The 20470-nt window shown below is 46.3% G+C and overlaps 7 protein-coding genes across 7 annotated transcripts in view; 4 read left to right on the top strand and 3 right to left on the bottom strand.

Moving 5' to 3' along the window:
• LOC126558239 (TBC1 domain family member whacked) overlaps nucleotides 1–20470 on the top strand; it is a 263712-nt gene that overhangs the window by 235758 nt on the left and 7484 nt on the right. The gene's annotated exons all lie outside the window — the stretch shown is intronic.
• Nucleotides 1938–3409, top strand: LOC126557938 (suppressor of fused homolog). The gene is made up of 2 exons (XM_050213865.1): nucleotides 1938–2083; nucleotides 2156–3409. Exons 1-2 carry the CDS (start codon nucleotides 1938–1940, stop codon nucleotides 3405–3407), a joined length of 1398 nt encoding a protein of 465 aa, XP_050069822.1. The 3' UTR covers nucleotides 3408–3409.
• LOC126559176 (60S ribosomal protein L17) overlaps nucleotides 2268–20470 on the top strand; it is a 112577-nt gene continuing 94374 nt past the window's right edge. Inside the window, exon 1 of the mRNA XM_050215295.1 lies at nucleotides 2268–2271. The gene's annotated coding sequence lies outside the window, so the exon portion shown is untranslated. The remainder of the gene's footprint in view (nucleotides 2272–20470) is intronic.
• On the bottom strand, nucleotides 3804–16217 carry LOC126558347 (short-chain specific acyl-CoA dehydrogenase, mitochondrial). Its single transcript, XM_050214348.1, has 2 exons — nucleotides 15017–16217; nucleotides 3804–3819 (listed from the first exon to the last, which is right to left on the bottom strand). The coding sequence occupies exon 1, from the start codon at nucleotides 16158–16160 to the stop codon at nucleotides 15039–15041; it is 1122 nt and encodes a 373-aa protein (XP_050070305.1). The 5' UTR covers nucleotides 16161–16217; the 3' UTR covers nucleotides 3804–3819; nucleotides 15017–15038.
• On the bottom strand, nucleotides 4324–9920 carry LOC126556656 (uncharacterized). Its single transcript, XM_050212056.1, has 3 exons — nucleotides 6757–9920; nucleotides 6459–6677; nucleotides 4324–6147 (listed from the first exon to the last, which is right to left on the bottom strand). The coding sequence occupies exons 1-3, from the start codon at nucleotides 9904–9906 to the stop codon at nucleotides 4324–4326; spliced, it is 5193 nt and encodes a 1730-aa protein (XP_050068013.1). The 5' UTR covers nucleotides 9907–9920.
• On the top strand, nucleotides 11249–13534 carry LOC126557279 (membrane-associated tyrosine- and threonine-specific cdc2-inhibitory kinase). The gene is made up of 3 exons (XM_050212992.1): nucleotides 11249–11351; nucleotides 11427–12976; nucleotides 13054–13534. Exons 1-3 carry the CDS (start codon nucleotides 11286–11288, stop codon nucleotides 13532–13534), a joined length of 2097 nt encoding a protein of 698 aa, XP_050068949.1. The 5' UTR covers nucleotides 11249–11285.
• Nucleotides 16755–18480, bottom strand: LOC126557649 (cytosol aminopeptidase-like). The gene is made up of 2 exons (XM_050213500.1): nucleotides 18277–18480; nucleotides 16755–18196 (listed from the first exon to the last, which is right to left on the bottom strand). Exons 1-2 carry the CDS (start codon nucleotides 18478–18480, stop codon nucleotides 16757–16759), a joined length of 1644 nt encoding a protein of 547 aa, XP_050069457.1. The 3' UTR covers nucleotides 16755–16756.

Genomic DNA, 20470 nt, shown 5'->3' with positions numbered 1-20470 from the left:
TCGTGGTGCTGTGGAAGAATTCTAAGGACGGCCGGGATTGGAGCATTCCATTTCGATCCAATCTGTCCAATAAACAACTCGAGGAATCCACTAAACGCTAAATAAGCACTGCCTTTTTGCAACGGATGCTGCTGGAATTTGCAAATTCATTTTAGATTTATATTTACACAGCAGATTTTGCAAGAAATACGATTTCCAGTCGGCGCTAGTTTTGCAAGAAATACACCCGTCAGATGGCGCTGTTGAATGCTTAGTGCTGTTTGACATTTTGCTTACTTAGATATTGTCGTTAAAAATAAATTATTTTTCTATGTGTATAATAGTTTATTTTCTGAACGAAAATTACCTTCAAAACTTTTTCAACTAATTGTAGGGCTTTGCAGACTTTTACCATATCAAAAAGAGTGATAACACGATAGACGGAAATTATTAAAGAGAGAGAGAGAGAGAGAGAGAGAGAGAGAGAGAGAGAGAGATAAAAGATAATCAAACTAGTGAAAGTATTTCCCGGTGCCTGCTAAACTCACTCGCGCTGATGGACCTAGGGACTGATGGACCGGGGTTCACTGCCTGTGTGGTCTGCTTCCCGTTTGGAGGCCTGTTTCCCCGTATCGGATCTGCTTCGTCTTGTGGAATTTCACTTTCGCCACCATCCTTGGCGAGGGAAAAATCTCATAACGATAAATCCCACTGGCAAGGGAGGCGCGCTCAAAGGAGCACAAAGGTTGTAATAAAAAAAAAATCCCTCTTAAGAAGCGCAAATCGAGGGGTTCTGGTTTCGGAAGTTAAATAGCCATTTTGAAACGGATGATGATGATGGGCTGCGGTTCGTCCCGTCGCGACCTGTGAAGCAAGGAAAAGCGGACTAAGCAGACAGGGAAGCAGGTGGTCGCGCACTTCGGTCGAATCGTTAATAGATTTCCCGACTCGGCTCCGGAATGCCTTTCATCTTTGATATCTGGGCGCTGTTCTTGTTTCCTCTTTGTTTCTCTGTCTGGTTCTGTTCGTTTTTCAGCCGATTCAGAGGCGGCTTTGCTGGTCGTTCGATGTGACCAATGGGGGTGGGGAGAAGGTTTACTTTAGTTCTGTGATTCGGGTGTGTAGGATTGAGGTATCGAATGGAGATGGTGGCGTGGAATATTGCTTACACAATCCATTCCGATAAAAGGAATAAATAAGTTTCCTTTTTATAAAATGAAGCGTAATTTATTTTTTAAAAAATACACTAGTTTTTACGGATATTTTACGGCACCCTTCAAATTGAAGAGAGGAAGAAAATACGTCTTCGCATTTAAAAAATCAATATACTCCAACTAACGCTGAGTTGAACTATACAAGACTTTAAAAAATATCTTCTTCTTCATGGTTCAACGATCTTCTAAGGTCACGCCGGCCATCTAATGGCTTTCTAGACTTGCTTATACCACGTAGTTGGATAGTCAGCCCTCACTACGGGGGAACGATTCAGATGGGATTTGAACACCGAGCCTGCCGTTTGACGTCCGGCGTCCTACTAGTCCTATTGATCCTATTTTCATTCTCTGCCCATTTATGAACAGATGTATGTTGTCTATAATGTTTAAATTCTATGCAATACAGCAAAAGTTCTACGATATCTTTCAAATTCAGTTAATCAAAGCTAAGAAAGTAAAAATCCTTCCCATTACAATGTAACTCTAAGTTTCCCATTACAATGTACAGAAATGTTCACATATTAAACGCTTATTTGATCTTTATTTGAGCCCCTTTTACAATGTACGGAAAATGTTCGCCGGGTCGTTCTGTCATTTGACGTTTCATCAATTTTTTCCCAACGTTTGTTTATGTTTAGATTTGTGTTTTTGGTTCACCGCTGTACAGATTCGGGTGATCTTTCTGCTTAGTTTTATTTTGCCTGTTTATTCCTAACAAAAAGAAAAAAAAAAAACATCGCTGCAATGGCGGCAGCAAACGCTCCTGAAAAAGATTCTGCACTGAAAAAACGCATCTTACCCCGCGGATTGCAGAAGCTCATCGAACAATGTTTGAAGATCTACCCCGATCAAACGAATCCGTTGCAGGTGACGACTGTGCTGAAATACTGGTAAAACTGATGGCGCTTGCCGTTTCCTGCCACTTCACAGACATTTTACCCTCGCTTACTTCTGCCTTCCAGGCTCGGTGGTTTAGATCCGCTGGATTACATTAGCATGTATCACAATGCGGGCGATCCGGAGCAAAACATTCCACCGCACTGGCACTACGTTAGCTTTGGACTGTCGGATCTGCACGGTGACGGTCGTGTGCATCTGGCGGACACATCCGGCGGTCTCGAGCCACGTTCCGGGATGGGTTTCGAGCTAACGTTTCGATTGATCAAATCACCCGATGCACCCGCCAACGAACGTCCACCGACGTGGCCCGCCAACTTGCTGCAATCGTTGGCCAAGTACGTATTTCAGTCGGGCAATCGGCTGTGCACCGGAGATAACATCCCCTGGCGTCGCTCGCTTGACGGTAGCAAGGACACTAGTACGGCCATTCAGCATATGCTCATAGCGGAGGATCCACAGCTGCCCCGTACGGAAACACCGTTCGGTTGGGTGGACTTTCTGCAGATCGTAGGTGTCACGAGCGAGGAGCTGGAGCAGGCTTCGCGCTGGAACGGGAAGGGTATGCTGAATCTGCTGACCAAAGATCCTGCCACCGGTGGACCGTGGCTGATCACAGACATGACCCGTTCGAGCAGTGTTTTCGAACAGTTCCCGGAAACGCTCCGGCAGCTTGAGCTCGATCTGGAAAAGGAAGGATCCGATCTAGCCGGTGTTAATGCCGACTTTACCTTCAAGGAGCTGGCGAAAGGTGCACTCGCTGCTGGCATCAAACAAGAGGTGCTCGATCCGGACGAGGACCTATCCCGTTCGATCTCCTCCTGCAATATCGCCGTAAAGCAAGAAACGAACGAAGACGCCTTGGAACGATCGACCGGCTCGACCTCGTCTGATATGGTTAACCCGTTCGACAATCCAAACATACCGTCACGCGTGTTCCCGCTGACCGGGATCGAGCTGACGCTGGCACCGTATGCGGCCAAATTTCTCATGCTGGCAGTACGTGATCGCATCCGGCACGGACGACACTTTACGTTCAAGGCACAGCACATGGCGGTCACGTTTGTCGCTGAATCGGTCACGGGATCGATCGTGAATCGTCAAACGCCGTACGCCGTGCTGGGCAGCTGGGTTCAGATACTTATCCCGAACCGGTTGGTACCGCGCATGGTGGACAGTTTCGGCGAGTTGAGCACGCGCAGTGTAGACAGTTTGAAAATTCCACTCACGTACGAGTGGCCGGAACAGAATCTCAAGTTCATTATCGACAATCCGCCGCCGGAACTGCTCAACCAGCAAGGCCCGATACTGGCGTGAGTTGTGCTTCGTGAACAAATTGGAAAAGCGATTTTCAATCTTATGAAAATGGATGGGTATTATTACTTACAAGTGCCTTGATATTGCTGCCCCTCTGGGACCACTGGCCGGGTGTTTTGGCAGATTTTAGGCTTAGGATCGAATAAGTGTAAAACTATTTTTTCACTCACTTTTAGCTAAATAAAGCTCATGATTTTCTCTTCCTTCTTATTAACTATTTTGCCATGATGAGTCTTCAAATATTATCAACGCCAGTGGTGATACGCTGCTTAAGGAGGCCTCTTCCGGGAATGATCTTACACATGGAATATGTTGGTATCTTGGCAGATTAACCTGCTCCTTCTTGGCCTGCTAAGGGTTCCAGGAAACTCAGTCTAGGACTGGGAGTCCTCCATCCCCGGCTGCATCCGATCTCCGACAAGTTTTAGTCCGCCAAAGATAGTCCTTAGCACGACTCGAACCCGTAGAAGAATATCGAACGTATATCGTGCGTTTCGTGTGCTGTTGGAGTCTTCTGGTCTTCAGGCAGGAGTTTGTTGAATCCGTAATAGGCACGATTTCCCTGCTTATCCGGATTCGCCTTCATATTTTATTGCTTATTTATTCAACCACCGGCGAGATCGTCGTCGCCAGCTGATACTCTGGTAAGAAGGTATTTTGTAATTTGTATTGTAATTCATCTTGTTTTCTCATCATGGTCTTTCTTGTCGACACTCATCACACAAGGTGGTTTCAGAATGGATTTTCATGTCATATTCAATTCAACAATTTATTTGTATTACGGTCCTAAAAGTTAGTTCAGTTCTGCAATTGTAATACCTATTCATAGAATATACAGCCAACCAACCGGCCGGTTATCCACTAATTCAAGGATTTCACGCAATAATTCTAATTCAAAATTTCATCCTAATACCCATCAGATTCTTTTCCTGCGCAATCGCGTCCGGGTTGCAATGCAGCTTACACGCGATTCCACCTTGCTTTGGTCACTTTTTTCCATACCTGTGTTTGATGGTACTGCTTCTACCACTGGTTCAATTGCTTTTTTCATATGCGAACGTATCTGTTTTCCTTCTGCCAACTTCTTCAAGGCCTTCCCGTTGCTGTTCGCTTGCAAGTGTTTCGCACCGTTATCGTCAACCTGTTCCGGAGTGGATTCATCAAATCGAAGCTTCGTTTTGGCGGCCAACAGTGGCGTCCTGCGCTTGGTGGCCACTGGCCGTACAGCCGACCCTGGCAACGGTCGTCCAGCGCTGTCGAGCAAACGCTTCCGATCGGAGTAAGATTTAAGCGATAGCCCATCCAATTTATCTGCCGAAACTGCATGACTTAGCACAAAGCTGGCCTCAATTGCTTCCTCCGATTTATGGCTAGAGTCGTTTGAATCATCCAACACAATCACCACACTACTATCGTCTTTTTTCTTAACAGTCCCACCAAGCACAAGCGCATCCCTGAACGATCCATTCAGCGGTGTCGGACTGTCAATTCGTTTCTGGGCGTGTGGCGTTTTTGTAGAAGCATCCGTATCGCTAGAATCGCTCAGGCTCGGGAATTCTCCCACCACCAGGCGACGAACCTTCCGGGCGGTTATATTACACAACGCATCCGGTCGAGCTGTTGGCGGAGGAGTGCAGACGGGAGTTTCCTTCACCAAAACATCTCGGTACGAATTCGCATTAAGGTTCGGCGTCATTGGTTCATTCGTCAGTGTACGCTTTCCAGCTCGGCGATTTTCCATTCCACGATCTTTACCCTCCACGCTCTCCTGGACCTGGCTTACCTGGACCGGTTCTTTTGATTTCGATTTCTTCATAGCCGAAGTAGCGCTGGTCGATACTTTGGTGGCTGGTTTCTGCATTTTAGCAACCGTTGCAGGAACCGCAACAACTTTCCTATTACGACTGGGAGGAGAATCGACGAAAATGTTGACCGTTTTCGGTTTGCGAGCCGATTGCGAGGAGCAAATACGATCGGAGATGCTGCTTTCTTCCGAGATTCCTAACAACGGGTCCGCTGGTATGTTAGTTTTAAGCTGATGGCGTCGTGTTGCCGCCTGACGCAGCAACTCATTTACCCGATCGACCGTTTTCGGTGGCGCACATGTTCGACTAGCTGGCTTTGGAGTTTTCATCGTCAAATTGCTCAGATTGGTAGTTAGTTGGCCCATCCCATCCGATGCGTTATCACCGTTCGTTTTACCTTTTCTTGCAAGAAGTTCTGCGTAACGTACTTCAATCATTGATCGGCTACGCTTTGGCAGCGGTGTTGCTGATCGTTGACACACCAAAAAGTCTAACGCTTTGATATTATATCGTATGTCGGCAGACAGTGCTGGATCGATGGTGATCACTTCAGTAACCTCCGTGGCCCGTTCGTACACCTGACGAGCACGATCGAACCGATTTTGACGGGTCAGAAATTGACCATAATTTAAGTGTGTTCGTATTACAGCTACACTTAAGTCCGACAGGTATACTGGCACGTTCCAGGAAGTCAATTTTGGAACCATTTTCTCCCAGTGTTCGATAAGCGATTGGTAGGATCGTTCGATGTGTTTCCTCGTTTTGGAGTGCTGCAGGAGAGATAATCGCACATGAAGTGCAGCCGTTTGGTATGCCATCATTTTATACTGTGGATAGTTGCAGTAACGACAATCACAGCCCGGTGGGTGACAAAACATTAGATAGGGGTGAATGATTGTTTCCTTCACCGTTGTTTCACCCAGTACGATGTTCGGCTGTAAAGTAAGGGATCAAACATAGATATTTTAATTGCTGTACTTGTACATCTACCGTCTTATGGGAACAATTACGTTAAACGCAAGCATCCGTATGTTTATAGGAGGAGAACATTACACTGATCACACTCCTGCACAGGCAGACACTGAGATGATGTTTATTTTTTGTTAAAGTATGCCTCAAAGAACCTACCCGGATCGTTCCGTTCCTTTCTGATTATAAATTATTTCCGTTCCGTTAAAAAAGGGATTTTACCATCACTAGTTTTAACTCTTTGAATCCCCTGTATCCCCGTGTATCTCTTACGTACCGGAAGTATTCTGTGCTTTGGTGCCGCTTCCCTTTCGACATCAACAAGATCGTCGACGATTGCGTGACTCGTTACCGGCAAATTGCTATTGATTTTATGGTGAATGCTTTTGTAACTTCCCATCAGCGACAGACCTTCTACCAACATTCCGTTTTCCTTCTCGTCTTGCGATTGGATCGGACAAAACATCAACAACTGATCCAGATACGAGACCACGATCTAAAAAGGAAGGTTAGTTTTTGAAAAAAAAAAACAAATTTGTATAAATTCTCCTACGCGCCTCAACCTCAACTCTTACCTCGCATCGATCCAACTTTTGCATATCGGCACACATCTGACCGTACAGCAGCAGCAGCTGCATCACCCGCAATCCAGCCCCACGACGCAGCACAAACTTGAGCAGCTGTTCCACGTGCGGTTCAATCAGCGGACCCGTATCGTACCGTACGATCAGATACTGTAACACCGCCACCGTCATGTCGACCGTTGCAAGCGACAGTGTAAACGTGTGCTCGGTGGACAGTTTTTGCAGGGCATTAAAACTGATCAGCATTCGCTTCATGAATGCTAGCGGTGGCACAGCGTCCGGCCAGGGCAGATCGTACTCAGTCGCAAGCCGAAAGATTATTTGTGCCGCACGGCCCCGGAACAACTCCCCTACTGTACCGACATTGTTGGAACGGTCCAGCTGGTCCAGGGCGCGTTGTATCAAGCGAAGAGCCTGCTCAAGCTCACCCAAAGAAGCGCGGTACACGGCGAGTCCCAGATAAAGATTAAGCAGTTGGAACTTCCGATTTTCTGGCACATCGTTCAGATCGGTTCCTGGTGAGTGTAGCAAGGCTTTCGCACGGCTTGCCAAACGTTCCAAAGATCCCAGTACATCGCCTGTATGTTTCGTGGAGATTTGCACGTGCAGCTTCTTCAACTGCACGTTTGTCAGCTGATGCTGTTCCAACAGAAAACCCAGCGAAGCACATTGATCCAGCGGACGTACATCTTGCCGTTGGGTGACAAGCAGCAAGTTGAGCAGCTGCAACTCCACTGCCAGATCAGGATGATAGTTCAGATGGTACAGACGTGCGATATTGTCCAGTATGCTCGATATCTGCGCAATCGACGGCAATACCCACAACGACCGGAAGCAATCCTCTGCCAACGTAACCAACAGTGCGCGGTAGTTTTTTCGGATCGCTTCCATCCGTTGCTGAAGTTGTGTCTCACGATCGATCCGATTCTCGAGCATTATCTTATCGAGCTGCCCATTACGCATCTGTTCCACCTTCAACGGTATCTCCCGCAAACGGTTTAGTAAATTTCGACTTTCTAAGCTAAACGTGTGGTAGCTCACGATAGCCCGCGACGCAGTAAGTTTGACACGTTCCAGCGTCGTTTTCGGTTGATACAAGCTTAAAGCACTCGACAGCGTGTCGATCATCGACTCGGGAAGCTTCCCCACATCGCTTTCACTAAATCCGTGCAGTGCCATCCCGAACGCGAGACAATTTTCACCTATTTCTCCCACCTTGGTAAGCTCGCGCATATACTCCCATACTGGTAGCGTGTTAGAAGTTTTGTACTTCGTCACCAGAGCCATTTCCTCGGCGAGTATGGTAAACTTTTCCACCCGTGACGGGTAACAGTCGAACGTGAAACCGTGCCGATCGTAGGACGGATGATCGTACAGTTGCGGCAGGGTAAGCGATCGTATCGGATCCGTTTCCGATGCATTTATTTGGTAGCACATGATCGAGCGTACGATCGAGCTGATCGTTGTCGTGTGTTCTTCGGTTGAGGCCGTTGTAGGTTCACGGAGTGTGATCAATAGTTTTAGCAGCCGAATACTGACGTTTGGCCAACAGGAGATGGAAATTCCAGCAATTCCCGTAGGTCGATCAGCGTAAGCGTTCTCAAGTAGTCGTACGAGATGAAGATCCGTAAGGAACTCGAACCGGTAACGATTTTGTACGGATACGAGCATCTTGAGCGTGCGTACGATTTCTTCCATATCCTCTGCTGCAGCTTGGCTATCGTCGTCTCGAAGCAGTGTTAATGCATACTTTAGCCAGGAAATGCTGTAACGCATCGTTGTGTCGATCAGTGATTGCTTTCGCTCACAGCCTAGTTCCTCTAGCAGGGCTAGTTTGCGCTTAATCAGCTCACATCCTCGGCCAATAGAGTAGGACAGCTCGTTCCGTTCGTTCCGTTGCTCCGCAGCATTTCGTGCCTGAACGATGCTTAAATGCATCAGTAAGCTGAGCAACTTATCGGCCAAATGACGCCGAGAGCTTGAACACAACCGGCACAATTCTGGCACCGTATCCGACGGACATTGGCGTACAAAGTGCATGAGTGCTTCGCACAGTCCGATTGCTGCGTGTGAAATGGATAGCGACAGTTCCTGTGGTAACCGGTACAGATAAGGAATGGCTTGGCAGGTGAGAAATATCGCTACCTTCACTACCAGTTGATGGGAAGGAAATGTCGAATGAACCGCTCGTACACGTTTGGCGATGTTGTCAATCTGTACATCCGTTGGTGTGGGTTGTGTTACGAGCTCCACAAGCATGCTTATCAATCGAGCGCAGCTAACATACGGTTCCGTTCGGATACCCTCGAACAGTGCGAGAAAGCCAGCAAACTGACAATAATTCACGCTTTCTCCTCCGGCATAGCCGAGAATGGTCTCGACAAAGCCGACACTATCACCCAGCAAGCTGATCAATTCCGGTTCGTTCGGTTTAACGACCGTTAGCATCGTGTCCATGATGGTTCGGTACATTTGTTCGGCTTTGGAGCGACTCACCGGATACAATCGGCACAGTATAGCCATCCCATTATCAAACACTTCACGAAAAAGGGCCAACGCAGGCTCCCGGATTCCATTGTCCGTCAGTGGAGCGTTTGCTTCATACACAAGGAGTTTTCGTTGCATTTCTATCACCAAATCGGTCCCTTCCTCCATAAGATCAGTCATTTCTTTTGCCTCGTGTGCCGTTTTTAGCACAACACGCTTTACCCGTACGTACAGATCGATGTGATCTTCTGCAATAGGAAACTGATGCATTAGGCGTGCGATGTATAATTTTGTCCGGCGGGTGGTGTCTTTCCTGTTCAGCGCTACGAATGCATTGTACAGCCGTACCACCAGAAAGCATCGTGTTGTACTTTCTGCCTGATGGCAAACTTTTAGATATTCTTCCAACAGTTCGAGACAAGCTTTGCCCGCCGGTACGGGGTCGAGTTCGTGGTCTTCCTTCAGTGCGACCCAGTCCAATAGTTCCTTTACTAGATGGGCCACACATAGTGTGTAGTTCGGTTGGTTCGCTAATCCATCCAAACAGCGCTGCGTTTCTTTAATCGTGCGCAACAGTGATTTGGAATCGCTGGACAGTTGCACCTCACGGCGTACCTTAAGCAGCTGCTCTTTGAAAGCCGTTCCGGATGACATGGTACTCCTGGGATCATGTGTGTGTGTGTGGAGTGAACAAATAGTAGGGTAATTAATTGCTTTATTTCAGCTTGCAGAATCCCGGCTTCTCCTGCAAAATGGCGCGCTTTTACCGTGTCCCTTTATTTGTTTTGTTTCCACTTACAATGCTTTATCACTGATTCATAGAAAACTACGGTACCATTCGATAGCAGCGTATATGTATAATACAAGTAGTAAAATATACTTTAAATACGAATAATCCATTAAATTGCCACTACTTCAGGCGAAGCGCGTTGCTGTGCGAAGGAAACCGTCGTTAACTTTGTTTGTCAGTTGCTTTTTTCGACGTCTCGAAAGGCCTCTTCTAGCAGCTGGCTGCTCAGTTTCGCCAACTATTTTTTTATGACAGTGTGTGACAAAATGTTAAGGTCGAGATCCCATTTCGCCAGCTAGTTCGAGATGATTCGATTCTTTTTTCACATTTTGCACTAAGAGAAGAAAAATGTTCCATAACTTTTTTTTGTTTGATAGCTTTCTTTCTTTCAGTTGCTGGAATAAAAAAGGATTTAAGCTACCAACAATTTTTATGTGTGCAAAGACGAACTAATAATTTTGGAAGTTGTGTGATAACACAATTCAAGTAGCTATTTTGGATCTAGTTATGTTCGTGAATATTAAAATTAACTAAATGACATATTCCATTACATAAAAAGTGTAATATAATCGTCATATTTTACTCTAAAAAATTGGTGAAAAACGAAAATTAATAATACTTCTTTCATGAATGTACCCTCATCAAAATCCCTGTAGCGAAGAACCCTGTAGCATCCGAAAAGGCGTTTAATTCTAAAAGGTCTTTCATGCAAATGTCAAATTTGAAAAAACGAATTATCTGCACGGAAATAAGCAGCAGAAAAACAAAGCAAATAACAGCGATCATAAATATCTTTGCTGTTTCTCGTCGTACAACTGTTTCACATCGTCCCACCGGAGTGTATACATTTTTGCATCGAATAGATGCATCAACGTATCACGTTAAACTGTTGAAGTGATGGTTTGAGATAAACAAATAAACACAAATTGAATTGAAAAGCATCGTTCCGCCGGGCGCGATCACAACCTAACCTCACAACCAACCACACACACAAGTAGCGGTGCGCCCAAGAAAGCGTCCAGAAACAGTTTTTATCATATGTAATAAGTACAATAAATTAATAATATTTACCGAGTAGTGCAGTTGTGGATAAGTTTTTCCCATCGCGGCAGGGAATTGCAATAAAAGAGAGAGAGAGAGAGACAGAGAGTGACAAAGAAAGGAGTGATAGAGACGAAGCATTCGCGTCGATGTGGTGAAGAACCTTAGCAAAGAAATCTGTGCTAGTGCGGCCACCCGCAAAATGAAGTCTCCCCTGCCCTTGCCGGAACTGTTCGATGAGGACGAATTTTCGTTCACCTTCAAAAAGGTATGTAAATCATAGCAACATGGTATAATTGCGCAATTTACACCACTTACCGGTATTCTTTTCGCTTGTTTGCAGCCGCACGGTCTGAACGACGCGTTTCATAGGCGGAGGCCACCGAAGCTAATGCATCCACTGAATCGCAGCATCAACGCATCGATGGCCAATGCAATCTCGTTCACGGAAAATAATCGAACGGAACTGAGTACGCTTTACAACCGTCACAAACCGGAAACGTACTATGAGCAGTGCTTCGAGCAGCTGCACAAGGTGGGCGAAGGTTCGTTCGGGGAGGTGTTTAAGGTGCGCAGCCGAACGGATGGTCGGCTGTATGCGGTAAAGAAATCGAAAACCTACTTCCGCAGCACGCAGTGTCGCGAGTTGTGTCTGGAGGAGGTACGCCGGTACGAGCAGTTCTCCGACCACGAGAACTGTGTCAAGCTGTACCAGGCATGGGAGCAGGACGATCGTTTATACATGCAGATGGAGCTGTGCCGGGAAAATCTGGAAGTGTATGCTCGGCAACAGCAAAAGCTACCGGACGAGCGTATTTGGTCGATCATGCTGGATCTATTGCTTGCTCTGAAAAGCTTGCACGATCGCAACCTGATCCATCTGGACATAAAGCTAGATAATATTCTTGTTACGGACGATGGAACGTGCAAGCTGGCCGATTTTGGGATCGTGTTCGATTTGAGCAAAAGCAATCCTCGGTACGCAACCGAGGGTGATTCGCGCTACATGGCACCGGAACTGATGGAGGGCACGTACACCAAGGCGGCCGATATATTTAGCCTCGGAATAGCTACACTCGAGCTGGCCAGTAACTTGGAGTTACCGGCCAACGGACGGCTGTGGCAGCGGCTGCGCAGCGGACAACCACTGCCCGAAAATCTGGCGTGCAATATTTCGTCCCCGCTGAAAGACATCATCCATAGCATGATAAAACCGGTACCGGGAGAACGTCCGACGGTTGATATGCTGTTAAAGCATCCGATCGTGCAGAAACTGTACGAAAAGCGAAGGCGAAGGAGAGTGTTTGAACGATCGAAATCTTACCTCTACCGGAAGCTTTCCAGCCTTAGTGGATTTTTCCTGCTTGCGGTAATGTGGCTGGTGGCATGCTTTCGCCTGCAGCACCGTAAAGAATCGGCCCCGCAAGGAGGAGGAGTGGTCGCGAAACAGGTATCAAAAGGTAATGATGGATCCACGCAACTGTTCGCGAACAAATGTTCACGAAGGTCTACCGGCACCTCGTTCCGTACATCTCGATTAATGGATCAGAGCGCCAGCTTGTTGGCAGCGGATGATGACGATGAGGACATTGATCAATTAAATAGAACGGGGCTTGATAGTAGCGCTTGTACGGCTAACACCGGCGACGATACGGCGGACTGTGATCGTACAGCGGATTCGCATGAGAATGAAAGTGTGCAAATTACGCCCACACTGAACAGTTCCATGCCTCCCACGCGTACACCGACCGTACGGATCGTCAACTCTACGCCCCTGAACCATGAACATCTGCCTCATCATAGCTTGCAACAGTATCACCCGTATTCGCATTCCGGGCATACTGGTTCGAGACACACGAGTCGCGTATTCTGTTCCCCATTTCGTATTCTATGGTATGTTCCAGTTAGAGTGAAATTGTCAAGAACAAATCAATATAAAACAAATTCTAACCGTGTACCTTCCAATACAGGTTCGAGGACGATGCAGACGATCTGGCAATATTAAAAGATTCCCACCGAAATCCGCAAACGATTTCCTCCTCCAGCTGGTCACCTGGTGGTGCAAAACCGACACTGCCATCGTCGTCGACGTCGTCGGCTCGCCTCAATGATAGTGATAGCGATTTTCGTCCCCTTGGATCACCCTCACACCACGATCAGCAAGCAACAACGTCAAGAAGGATTAGAGACGAGGACGAATTGTCTGGTGATTGTAGCCGAGATGTCCAGCCAATTACATCGTCGCTCTGTAGGGACAGCCAGCAATCGATCACAAGCACTCCAAACAGTTCCTTATTTAAAACTATGCGAACAAGCGCGTTGGCCATGAATGGTCTAGCTGCCGCTTCTTTATCCGCCTGTGATAATTCATTGTCTGCCGCCGGGGGATATTCGTCCTTTCTGACAAAGAAAAAATTAAAATTTAAAACCGAAGATGATGATTCCGACTGATCGTGTTAGGATCGTGCATTCGCACTAAAACATAAGGGTACGTGGGAATGGACGTCAAAAGAGTTCGGCAAGGAGCAATAACTTATCGGTTTTTTTTTCTTTACAGGGTGGATTGATAAACACTGCCTATAATCATGTCAGCATCTAATTAAGAAACGGATCTCAGTGCTAAGAGGGTTAGAGGATTGCAAATGATAACCAAAAGAAATAGCTCTCTTATCGTCATGTTTAGCTTCCTCTTGTTCATCTAGCCAGTCAGTTAACTCGAGTCATTAGCTGAGAACGTTGTTTTATATGTGTGCGTATTTTTTAATGAGTAAATAACGTTCCGGTCGGTTATTGTAAGAGAGAAAGAAGGACGTTTTAAAACTAAAATCTATATCAATCTACACAAAAAACCGACTGCACTAGAGTGCATTGCACTAACCTAAACTAAAACAAAACAAACAAAAAAAACACGCTATTGGGCGTAAAACCAATGTGATATCCAATGTTAAAAAACACTATCCTCCCTCTCTGTTTTTTAACACGTCCTTGTGAGCGTGTCCTTAAATTGTGTAAAGCATGCTAGTAACAGAACACTACCAGGATATCAGGTAGAAACAATCTAGTAAGCACAGGCAGGCAAAACAAAAAAATCGCCAGTGACGTGCGAAGATGCAATTGGTACAGGAACAAGAAAATGCTTGTACAGAAATTAATGTAGTGGAATTAGTACATTAAGTATAGTTTGTGTATTAGGCTGTATGCGTCGTGCTTTAGCATAAAAGGTGCAGATAGATAGATAACACCAGGCATGATTATCGCTAAACCTTTTAGAAGTCATATTATCCAAAGTAAATGTGAAAACAGTGTGCGAAACATATCAAGAATGTTGAAGAGAACTGTTGCTTTTTGGAAAAGGAACGATCATTTTACGCGTCTTTGTGTGTATGTGTGTGTGCGTTGTATGCGGTGAATAAAATCAGTTAACACTTCAGTTTTTAATCCAAGCATCTGTCTTTGCTTTTAATTTTCAGTCGAACATATTTTCCAAATTGTTTGAAGGACAAACATTTGTAGAGGTGATTTCGGCGTCGGTTATTCATACGACTGGACCCCAGGGTTCAAATCTCCCATTCGTCTGGACTTAAATATTCAACTACGTAGTATCAACAAGCCTAGTAAGCCATTGAATAGTCGACGTGACTTACTAGGTCTTTAAGCCAAGAAGAAGCAGAAAACTTAACTACGCGTTGCTATGCGAATGAGAAAGCTCTGAGGTGCCCTAAATAAAACATGGCTTATGTACTCCGCCACAGTACTGGGGTACTAAATCATAGTAACGTTTGACATCGTTTAAGGGTAACTGCTTGACAACGAAAGATACGTTCTTTCTTTTTATTTTACATAACTTTTACCTTTACAAAATAACTACAAAGACAAAAATTTCCGAAAATATGACAAAAAATTAGTACTGATTGCATCCCCCAGCACACACACACACACACACGCTTTAATTCTACTACGCCGTTAGCTCCTTGATGACGGCACCGGCAATGACGAGCCGCTGAATCTCGGACGTGCCTTCATATATTTCCGTAATTCTCGCATCCCGATAGTGCCGTTCGGCCGGCATATCCGACACGTATCCCATGCCACCGAGCACTTGTATCGCTTGATGGGCACAGTATGTGGCAGTCTCCGATGCTGCCAGCTTGGCCTGTGCCGCCTCCTTCGTAAACGGTTTCTTGTTGTCCTTCAACCACGCTGCGCGCCATGTAAGCAAACGTGCTGCTTCGAGCCTGGTTGCCATATCGGCTATCTTAGTCTGGATGGCCTGCAGTTTCGAGATCGGTTTGCCAAAAGCGATGCGCTTGTTGGCATAATCGACGGCACATTCGAGTGATGCTTGCGCAATACCCAGCGCCTGACTAGCGATTCCTATCCGGCCCGCGTCCAGTGTTTGCATTGCGATCTTGAACCCAAATCCCGGTTCACCGAGCAAATTTTCCTTCGGGATGGCACAGTCTTCAAAGATTAGCGAGCAGGTCGATGAACCACGAATGCCCAGTTTGTCCTCTTTCTTGCCCAACGAAAAACCGGGTGTATCTTTCGGCACGATGAACGCCGAAATGCCCTTGTGTTTGAGTGTTTTATCGGTGGTGGCAAACACAACGGCCGCGCCAGCCTCGTATCCGTTCGTAATCCAGCACTTGGTACCATTCAGTACCCAGTGGTCACCCTTCAGCGTTGCAGTGGTTGATGCAGCACCTGCATCAGATCCATTGCCCGGCTCGGACAACGCAAAACACCCGACCCGCGATCCATCGGTATACTCAGTGACGTATTTCTGTTTTTGCTGCTCGTTACCAAAGTGGGTCAGCGGTCCCAGGTATAGTGAATTGTTGACCGACATGATAACACCGGCCGAAGCGCATCCGCGTGATATTTCTTCCATTGCGATGGCGTACGCAAGATAATCAAGTCCGGTGCCACCGTAATCTTCCTTCACCGATACTGCCATCAGTCCTAGCTCACCCATTTTGCGTATTTGTTCCGCCGGGTACAAGTGTTCCCGATCGAACCGGGCCGCATTCGGGACCAACTCATTGTCAGCAAAATCGCGGCACGTTTTTTGCAGCATCTGATGCGTATCCGGCAGAGCAGATAAGCTAGCTATCGTACGGGTCCTAAAGGAACTGCCACTAGCACTGTGTCCTGTAAAAGGAGGGATATATAAAACATTAACCCAACACGTTCAAAGGTCAAGGTCCAGATGATGTTTTGATTGTGGGGGAGACATGAACGTACAGCATCCGGAAGGATTTTTTTCCACTTACCCAGTCTGGAAGCGATGCGAAAAGCGAACATCGTAATGGAGTGTAGATAGAGGTTAAGGAGGTAGATACAGGTTGTACTTTATGCTTAATAAATGAGATTGTTTTGTTGTAAAAATGCAAATCAACCCAAAGCAGCGACAGCAGGAGGACTTTGATCACGAACCGCGATTGTTTTGATTCCTTCCCTGCACTGCAGCAATCTGTCAATTGAAAATGCAACGGCTTTACTGCAGTTTCAAATTCGGCACATTTCAAAATTTGTAAAATAAAATAAAACCGTTTTATTTTCGCATAACACGTGCTCCCTGCAAAAGTCAATGAATACCGAAATATATTGTTTGAAACATATTAGTTTGAATTTATTTGCAACTTAACGTATTTTTATACCATAAAAATCTGATTACATTTGTTGCTTCTCGGACTTGGAAGAACTGCTACTACTACCACAGTCCGAACATTGAACAACACTCTGGGCGATAAATTCGATCAACGTACGCGTCGGTCGTCCGGCCATACCTCGCCGAATGTACGGGAAATCGGTCCCTTTCGTTTTCATCACGTTTAGCGCATCAATGTGCATCCATTTGCCGCACGGCAGGAACTCACGTAAAAATGCAGCCGCCTTGCAACTATTTGCTCCCTCTCCCTGCCCAATGTTCTGCACGTCCACGTGATCTGCCGAACAGATCTGCTGTGTGTAGAAATCCCACAGCGGCAGACGCCACACACGATCCCCGGTGTGAATGCTGGCGTTCTGCATTCGCTGCCAGAGATCTTCCGAGTTCGTAAATACAGCGGCACACACCTTTCCAAACGATTCAATTGTCGCCTTCGAGATGGTCGATACGTCCACGATGTACTTTGGACCAAAATGTTCAGCATATAGCAGGGCATCCACCAAAGCTAACGGTGCTTCATTGCTCGTCTTCACAATCTCGATGCTCTTCCCATTCTTAACCGTAATCACATCGCCCGGTTTCATTGCGTTGCATCCAATCATGTTTTCGCAAAGTGGAATCAACGCGCGTATGTTTACGGGCAGCTTCAGAGCCGCAATTGCCCGACTGGCTGCTACGACACATGCTGCACCGGTCATATCACCCCGCATGTCCGTTAGCGCTTCTAACCGCTTCAGGCAGAGGCCACCACTGTCGAATGTGTTGCCCTGGCCGATCAATATAATCGGCCGTTCCTTCGTGTCCGTACCGTAGTAGCTTAGTTCGAGAAAAATCGGAGGCTCACACGAACCTTTCGCCACTGTCAAAAAGGAAGTCATTTCCTCATTCTCCGCCCATCCACGTACCTTCACCTCCACATTGACGCCCGAGTTGCACAGTATTTGAACAACGTTTTGTGCAAATGTAGTCGGGGTCATTAAATTCGAAGGTGTTTCCTGTAGCTGACGGGCAAGATTTTGTGCCTCGGCCTTCGCCAATCCTATGCGCCATCCATTAGAATCGCACGGTAATTCGGGCTCGTAATACAGCTGCAGCTGTGGTACAAACTTTCTTTGGTCCGGGCTTCGCAGCTCCTGATTTACCCACAGTCCCATATGCGCACCTTCGGCAGCCGACTCAGCATGTCCAAAATCTTCCACATAGATACGGCTGGTTTCCAGCTGCTGTAACTCCTGACAACCACGAGCAGCTGCTATGCGGATCGCTTCCTTCGATATATCCATCTTCTCTACATCATCGTAACCAAGACACTCGCTACCAAGCCCGCAAACTGCTACGGCAGAATAGGTAGGCTCGAGATTGTACAAAATTCGAACCTCACCCCGCTTGGGCATGGGGCCGGCCAACCGGAGAAGCTCCAAAAGTCGTCCACTGGTGTACGACTGAAATGTTAATATGGGTAGATGTTACCTCAAAATAAATTATTCTAATTTTTCTTGCCTTAAACAGCACCAAACCTTACCTCATTGAATTTGGCCGCCGTAGGCGTTAGTACGCCAATGTCCAGCCGATCATTTTCGTCTGCGTACACTCCCAACACGAGACCACGGGAAGCGGGATTCGAACATTGTTCCGTAACTTTATGCTGTACATACCGAGATGCTTGATACTGTAACGATTTTAAGGACGATGGCCGTATAATTTGTCTCAGCGCTCCAAACGACATGGTTCTTCTCCCCCACTAGTTTTGCGGGTTGATTCCGTTAAAAATAAAGTTCGACCAAAAGTGGTTCCAAAGAGTTACGGTCCGATCCCTACGAAAGATTGAAATCAAATGGTCGTACTGTGATGAAAATTTGGTTCAACAATAGCCTGCTCAAAGTGTACTTCGATGATATCATTCACAGCACGCTCCTAGACGAGCACTTGCTATAGACTCAGTGTTGCTGTATAGTTTCCTTCTGTAGTGCTAAAGCTCGCAATAAAGGCTATAATTTTCACAATTGTCCCCATTTTGCGTCACAAACGTATCAACCCTCATCCAAACGGCGCAGCATATCCAAAAAGCGGTTGTGAAGTGTGAAACGCTTCAACCCGGTAGTATGACCGCACACCACCATAGCCAAACTGTCAGTTGGTCGTACGCAAGGAAAAAGGGCAAAAGCACAGAAACACGAAGAAGAGCAGGCAATTTAGGGAAGTGTTTTTGTTGCCATTCCACCCACAGGGCAGCAGCAGTAGCATTTGCGTTGAAAAAATCGATAAAATTATTTGTAAATACAGTGAGACGGACTGACAACGATAACGGTGCGTGTATAGTGAATCGTGCCAGTGCAGTTTGCAGTTCAAAAACTCGGGGGAATCGATTCAGGTGCAGATTCCCTCTACGCTTACTACAACTACTATTACGCTGCATTGGGTCAGGAATGTGTGATTGCGCTACTGGAAAGTAATAAAATTTATAATCCATCGATATACGTGGAACGCCTGCAAGCAAACCGTTGTGTGGTGGTCGGTTAGTGCACCAAAGCACCCGAGTCGACAGTGTGATAAAATGTGACCCTGGTCCGCAGTACCACCCACAAATTTGATAGCATTTGTGAAATCGTAAGCGGGCGTTCGTAAGCAAAAGAAAATAAGAAAAAAGCAGCATAACAATAGTGCATAGAAGTGCGTCGTAGGTATCTCATGTGAAGGTGCAATGAAGTATTTTGTTGGTACGTGGTTGATATGTTTGTAGCAATATCGGCGAAGAAACAGGTGCAACCTTAGTTGCAAAAGCAAAAGTTCATAATCCATCAATTGCGACAATATACACACCAGCAAGCATCCGTCGCATAAAGTTTATGCTAACGTGTTCAGAAGCACGGGGCAGCATTCCGTTTTGCATACTGTGTGTGAGTGTGCGTTGGCAAAGGTTGGCGAGCTTCGCCCGGAGAACGCGCAAGGCAGGAATAGCGTGCACCGATCCGAGATGAGCTGATAAAGGCGGTTCTGTGTTTATTTATGATAATGTAAGTAGAAAATATTGCAAATTTTCCAGTGACAAAATGTGACTTATATACTTGTAGAGCATACCCGGGAAGCCAAAGGGTTGCTGGTAAATGTTACACGAGTACTAAAAAGCAACCATGGAGATTGGCTGATAAGCCGAGGACGATAAAGCGTAGGAAGATAAGGTGCGCAATAGAATGGAAACATTGGAATTCTTCGCCCACCGAAGAATGTGTCATTCTAGTGCGCTTAATAGCGCGGAAAGTGTAAAAGTAAACTTTCCCTTTTCGTGCATCGACCACTTGTGATTGCAAACATCGATGACATCAGTCTGGTTACTGCTTCTTGTGGCAGACGAGAATTAGTGCCACAAATGGTATAAATTTTTACAATGTTACTTGCTTCTCGCCGAGCAGAAAGAGCTACCGTGTACACCCGAACGCAATTCAATGCCTTTCCATTTTATACATTCCGCCGCCCCTTGATGGTTGCAGATGACCTTAAAGTAAAAATGGAAGACATTTGAAAAAAAAACATGTTAGACGAAACAATACCAACAAACATTGCTGTACAAAACAGAGCGTACGTATGATTGCGCGCTGATGGAATGGTTTCGAGGTGACAAACGATGCACACGGTTTAACACATGCGGAGCGCACACGGTGCGGGTGTGTCTGTCTATGTGACCGCGACACTTCCCAACAATGATACTTCCACGACGG

This window comes from Anopheles maculipalpis, chromosome 2RL (assembly GCF_943734695.1).
Source record: "Anopheles maculipalpis chromosome 2RL, idAnoMacuDA_375_x, whole genome shotgun sequence".
NCBI classification, from domain to species: Eukaryota; Metazoa; Arthropoda; class Insecta; order Diptera; family Culicidae; genus Anopheles; species Anopheles maculipalpis.
Note: the sequence above shows the minus strand (reverse complement) of the source record. Positions and strands in the feature narration are given on the sequence as shown.

What these genes read in the sequence shown, in the direction of transcription:
- LOC126556656 (XM_050212056.1), bottom strand. Translation starts at nt 9,906, where the DNA reads ATGTCATCCGGAACGGCTTTCAAAGAGCAGCTGCTTAAGGTACGCCGT. An exon ending in AAAAGTTGGATCGATGCGAG is followed by an intron (nt 6,678 to 6,756) that starts GTAAGAGTTGAG and finishes CTTCCTTTTTAG; the next exon opens with ATCGTGGTCTCGTATCTGGA. An exon ending in CAAAGCACAGAATACTTCCG is followed by an intron (nt 6,148 to 6,458) that starts GTACGTAAGAGA and finishes CTTACTTTACAG; the next exon opens with CCGAACATCGTACTGGGTGA.
- LOC126558347 (XM_050214348.1), bottom strand. Translation starts at nt 16,160, where the DNA reads ATGCTGCAAAAAACGTGCCGCGATTTTGCTGACAATGAGTTGGTCCCG.
- LOC126557649 (XM_050213500.1), bottom strand. Translation starts at nt 18,480, where the DNA reads ATGTCGTTTGGAGCGCTGAGACAAATTATACGGCCATCGTCCTTAAAA. An exon ending in CGGCGGCCAAATTCAATGAG is followed by an intron (nt 18,197 to 18,276) that starts GTAAGGTTTGGT and finishes TTAACATTTCAG; the next exon opens with TCGTACACCAGTGGACGACT.
- LOC126557938 (XM_050213865.1), top strand. Translation starts at nt 1,938, where the DNA reads ATGGCGGCAGCAAACGCTCCTGAAAAAGATTCTGCACTGAAAAAACGC. An exon ending in ACGACTGTGCTGAAATACTG is followed by an intron (nt 2,084 to 2,155) that starts GTAAAACTGATG and finishes TCTGCCTTCCAG; the next exon opens with GCTCGGTGGTTTAGATCCGC.
- LOC126557279 (XM_050212992.1), top strand. Translation starts at nt 11,286, where the DNA reads ATGAAGTCTCCCCTGCCCTTGCCGGAACTGTTCGATGAGGACGAATTT. An exon ending in TTTCGTTCACCTTCAAAAAG is followed by an intron (nt 11,352 to 11,426) that starts GTATGTAAATCA and finishes GCTTGTTTGCAG; the next exon opens with CCGCACGGTCTGAACGACGC. An exon ending in TCCCCATTTCGTATTCTATG is followed by an intron (nt 12,977 to 13,053) that starts GTATGTTCCAGT and finishes CTTCCAATACAG; the next exon opens with GTTCGAGGACGATGCAGACG.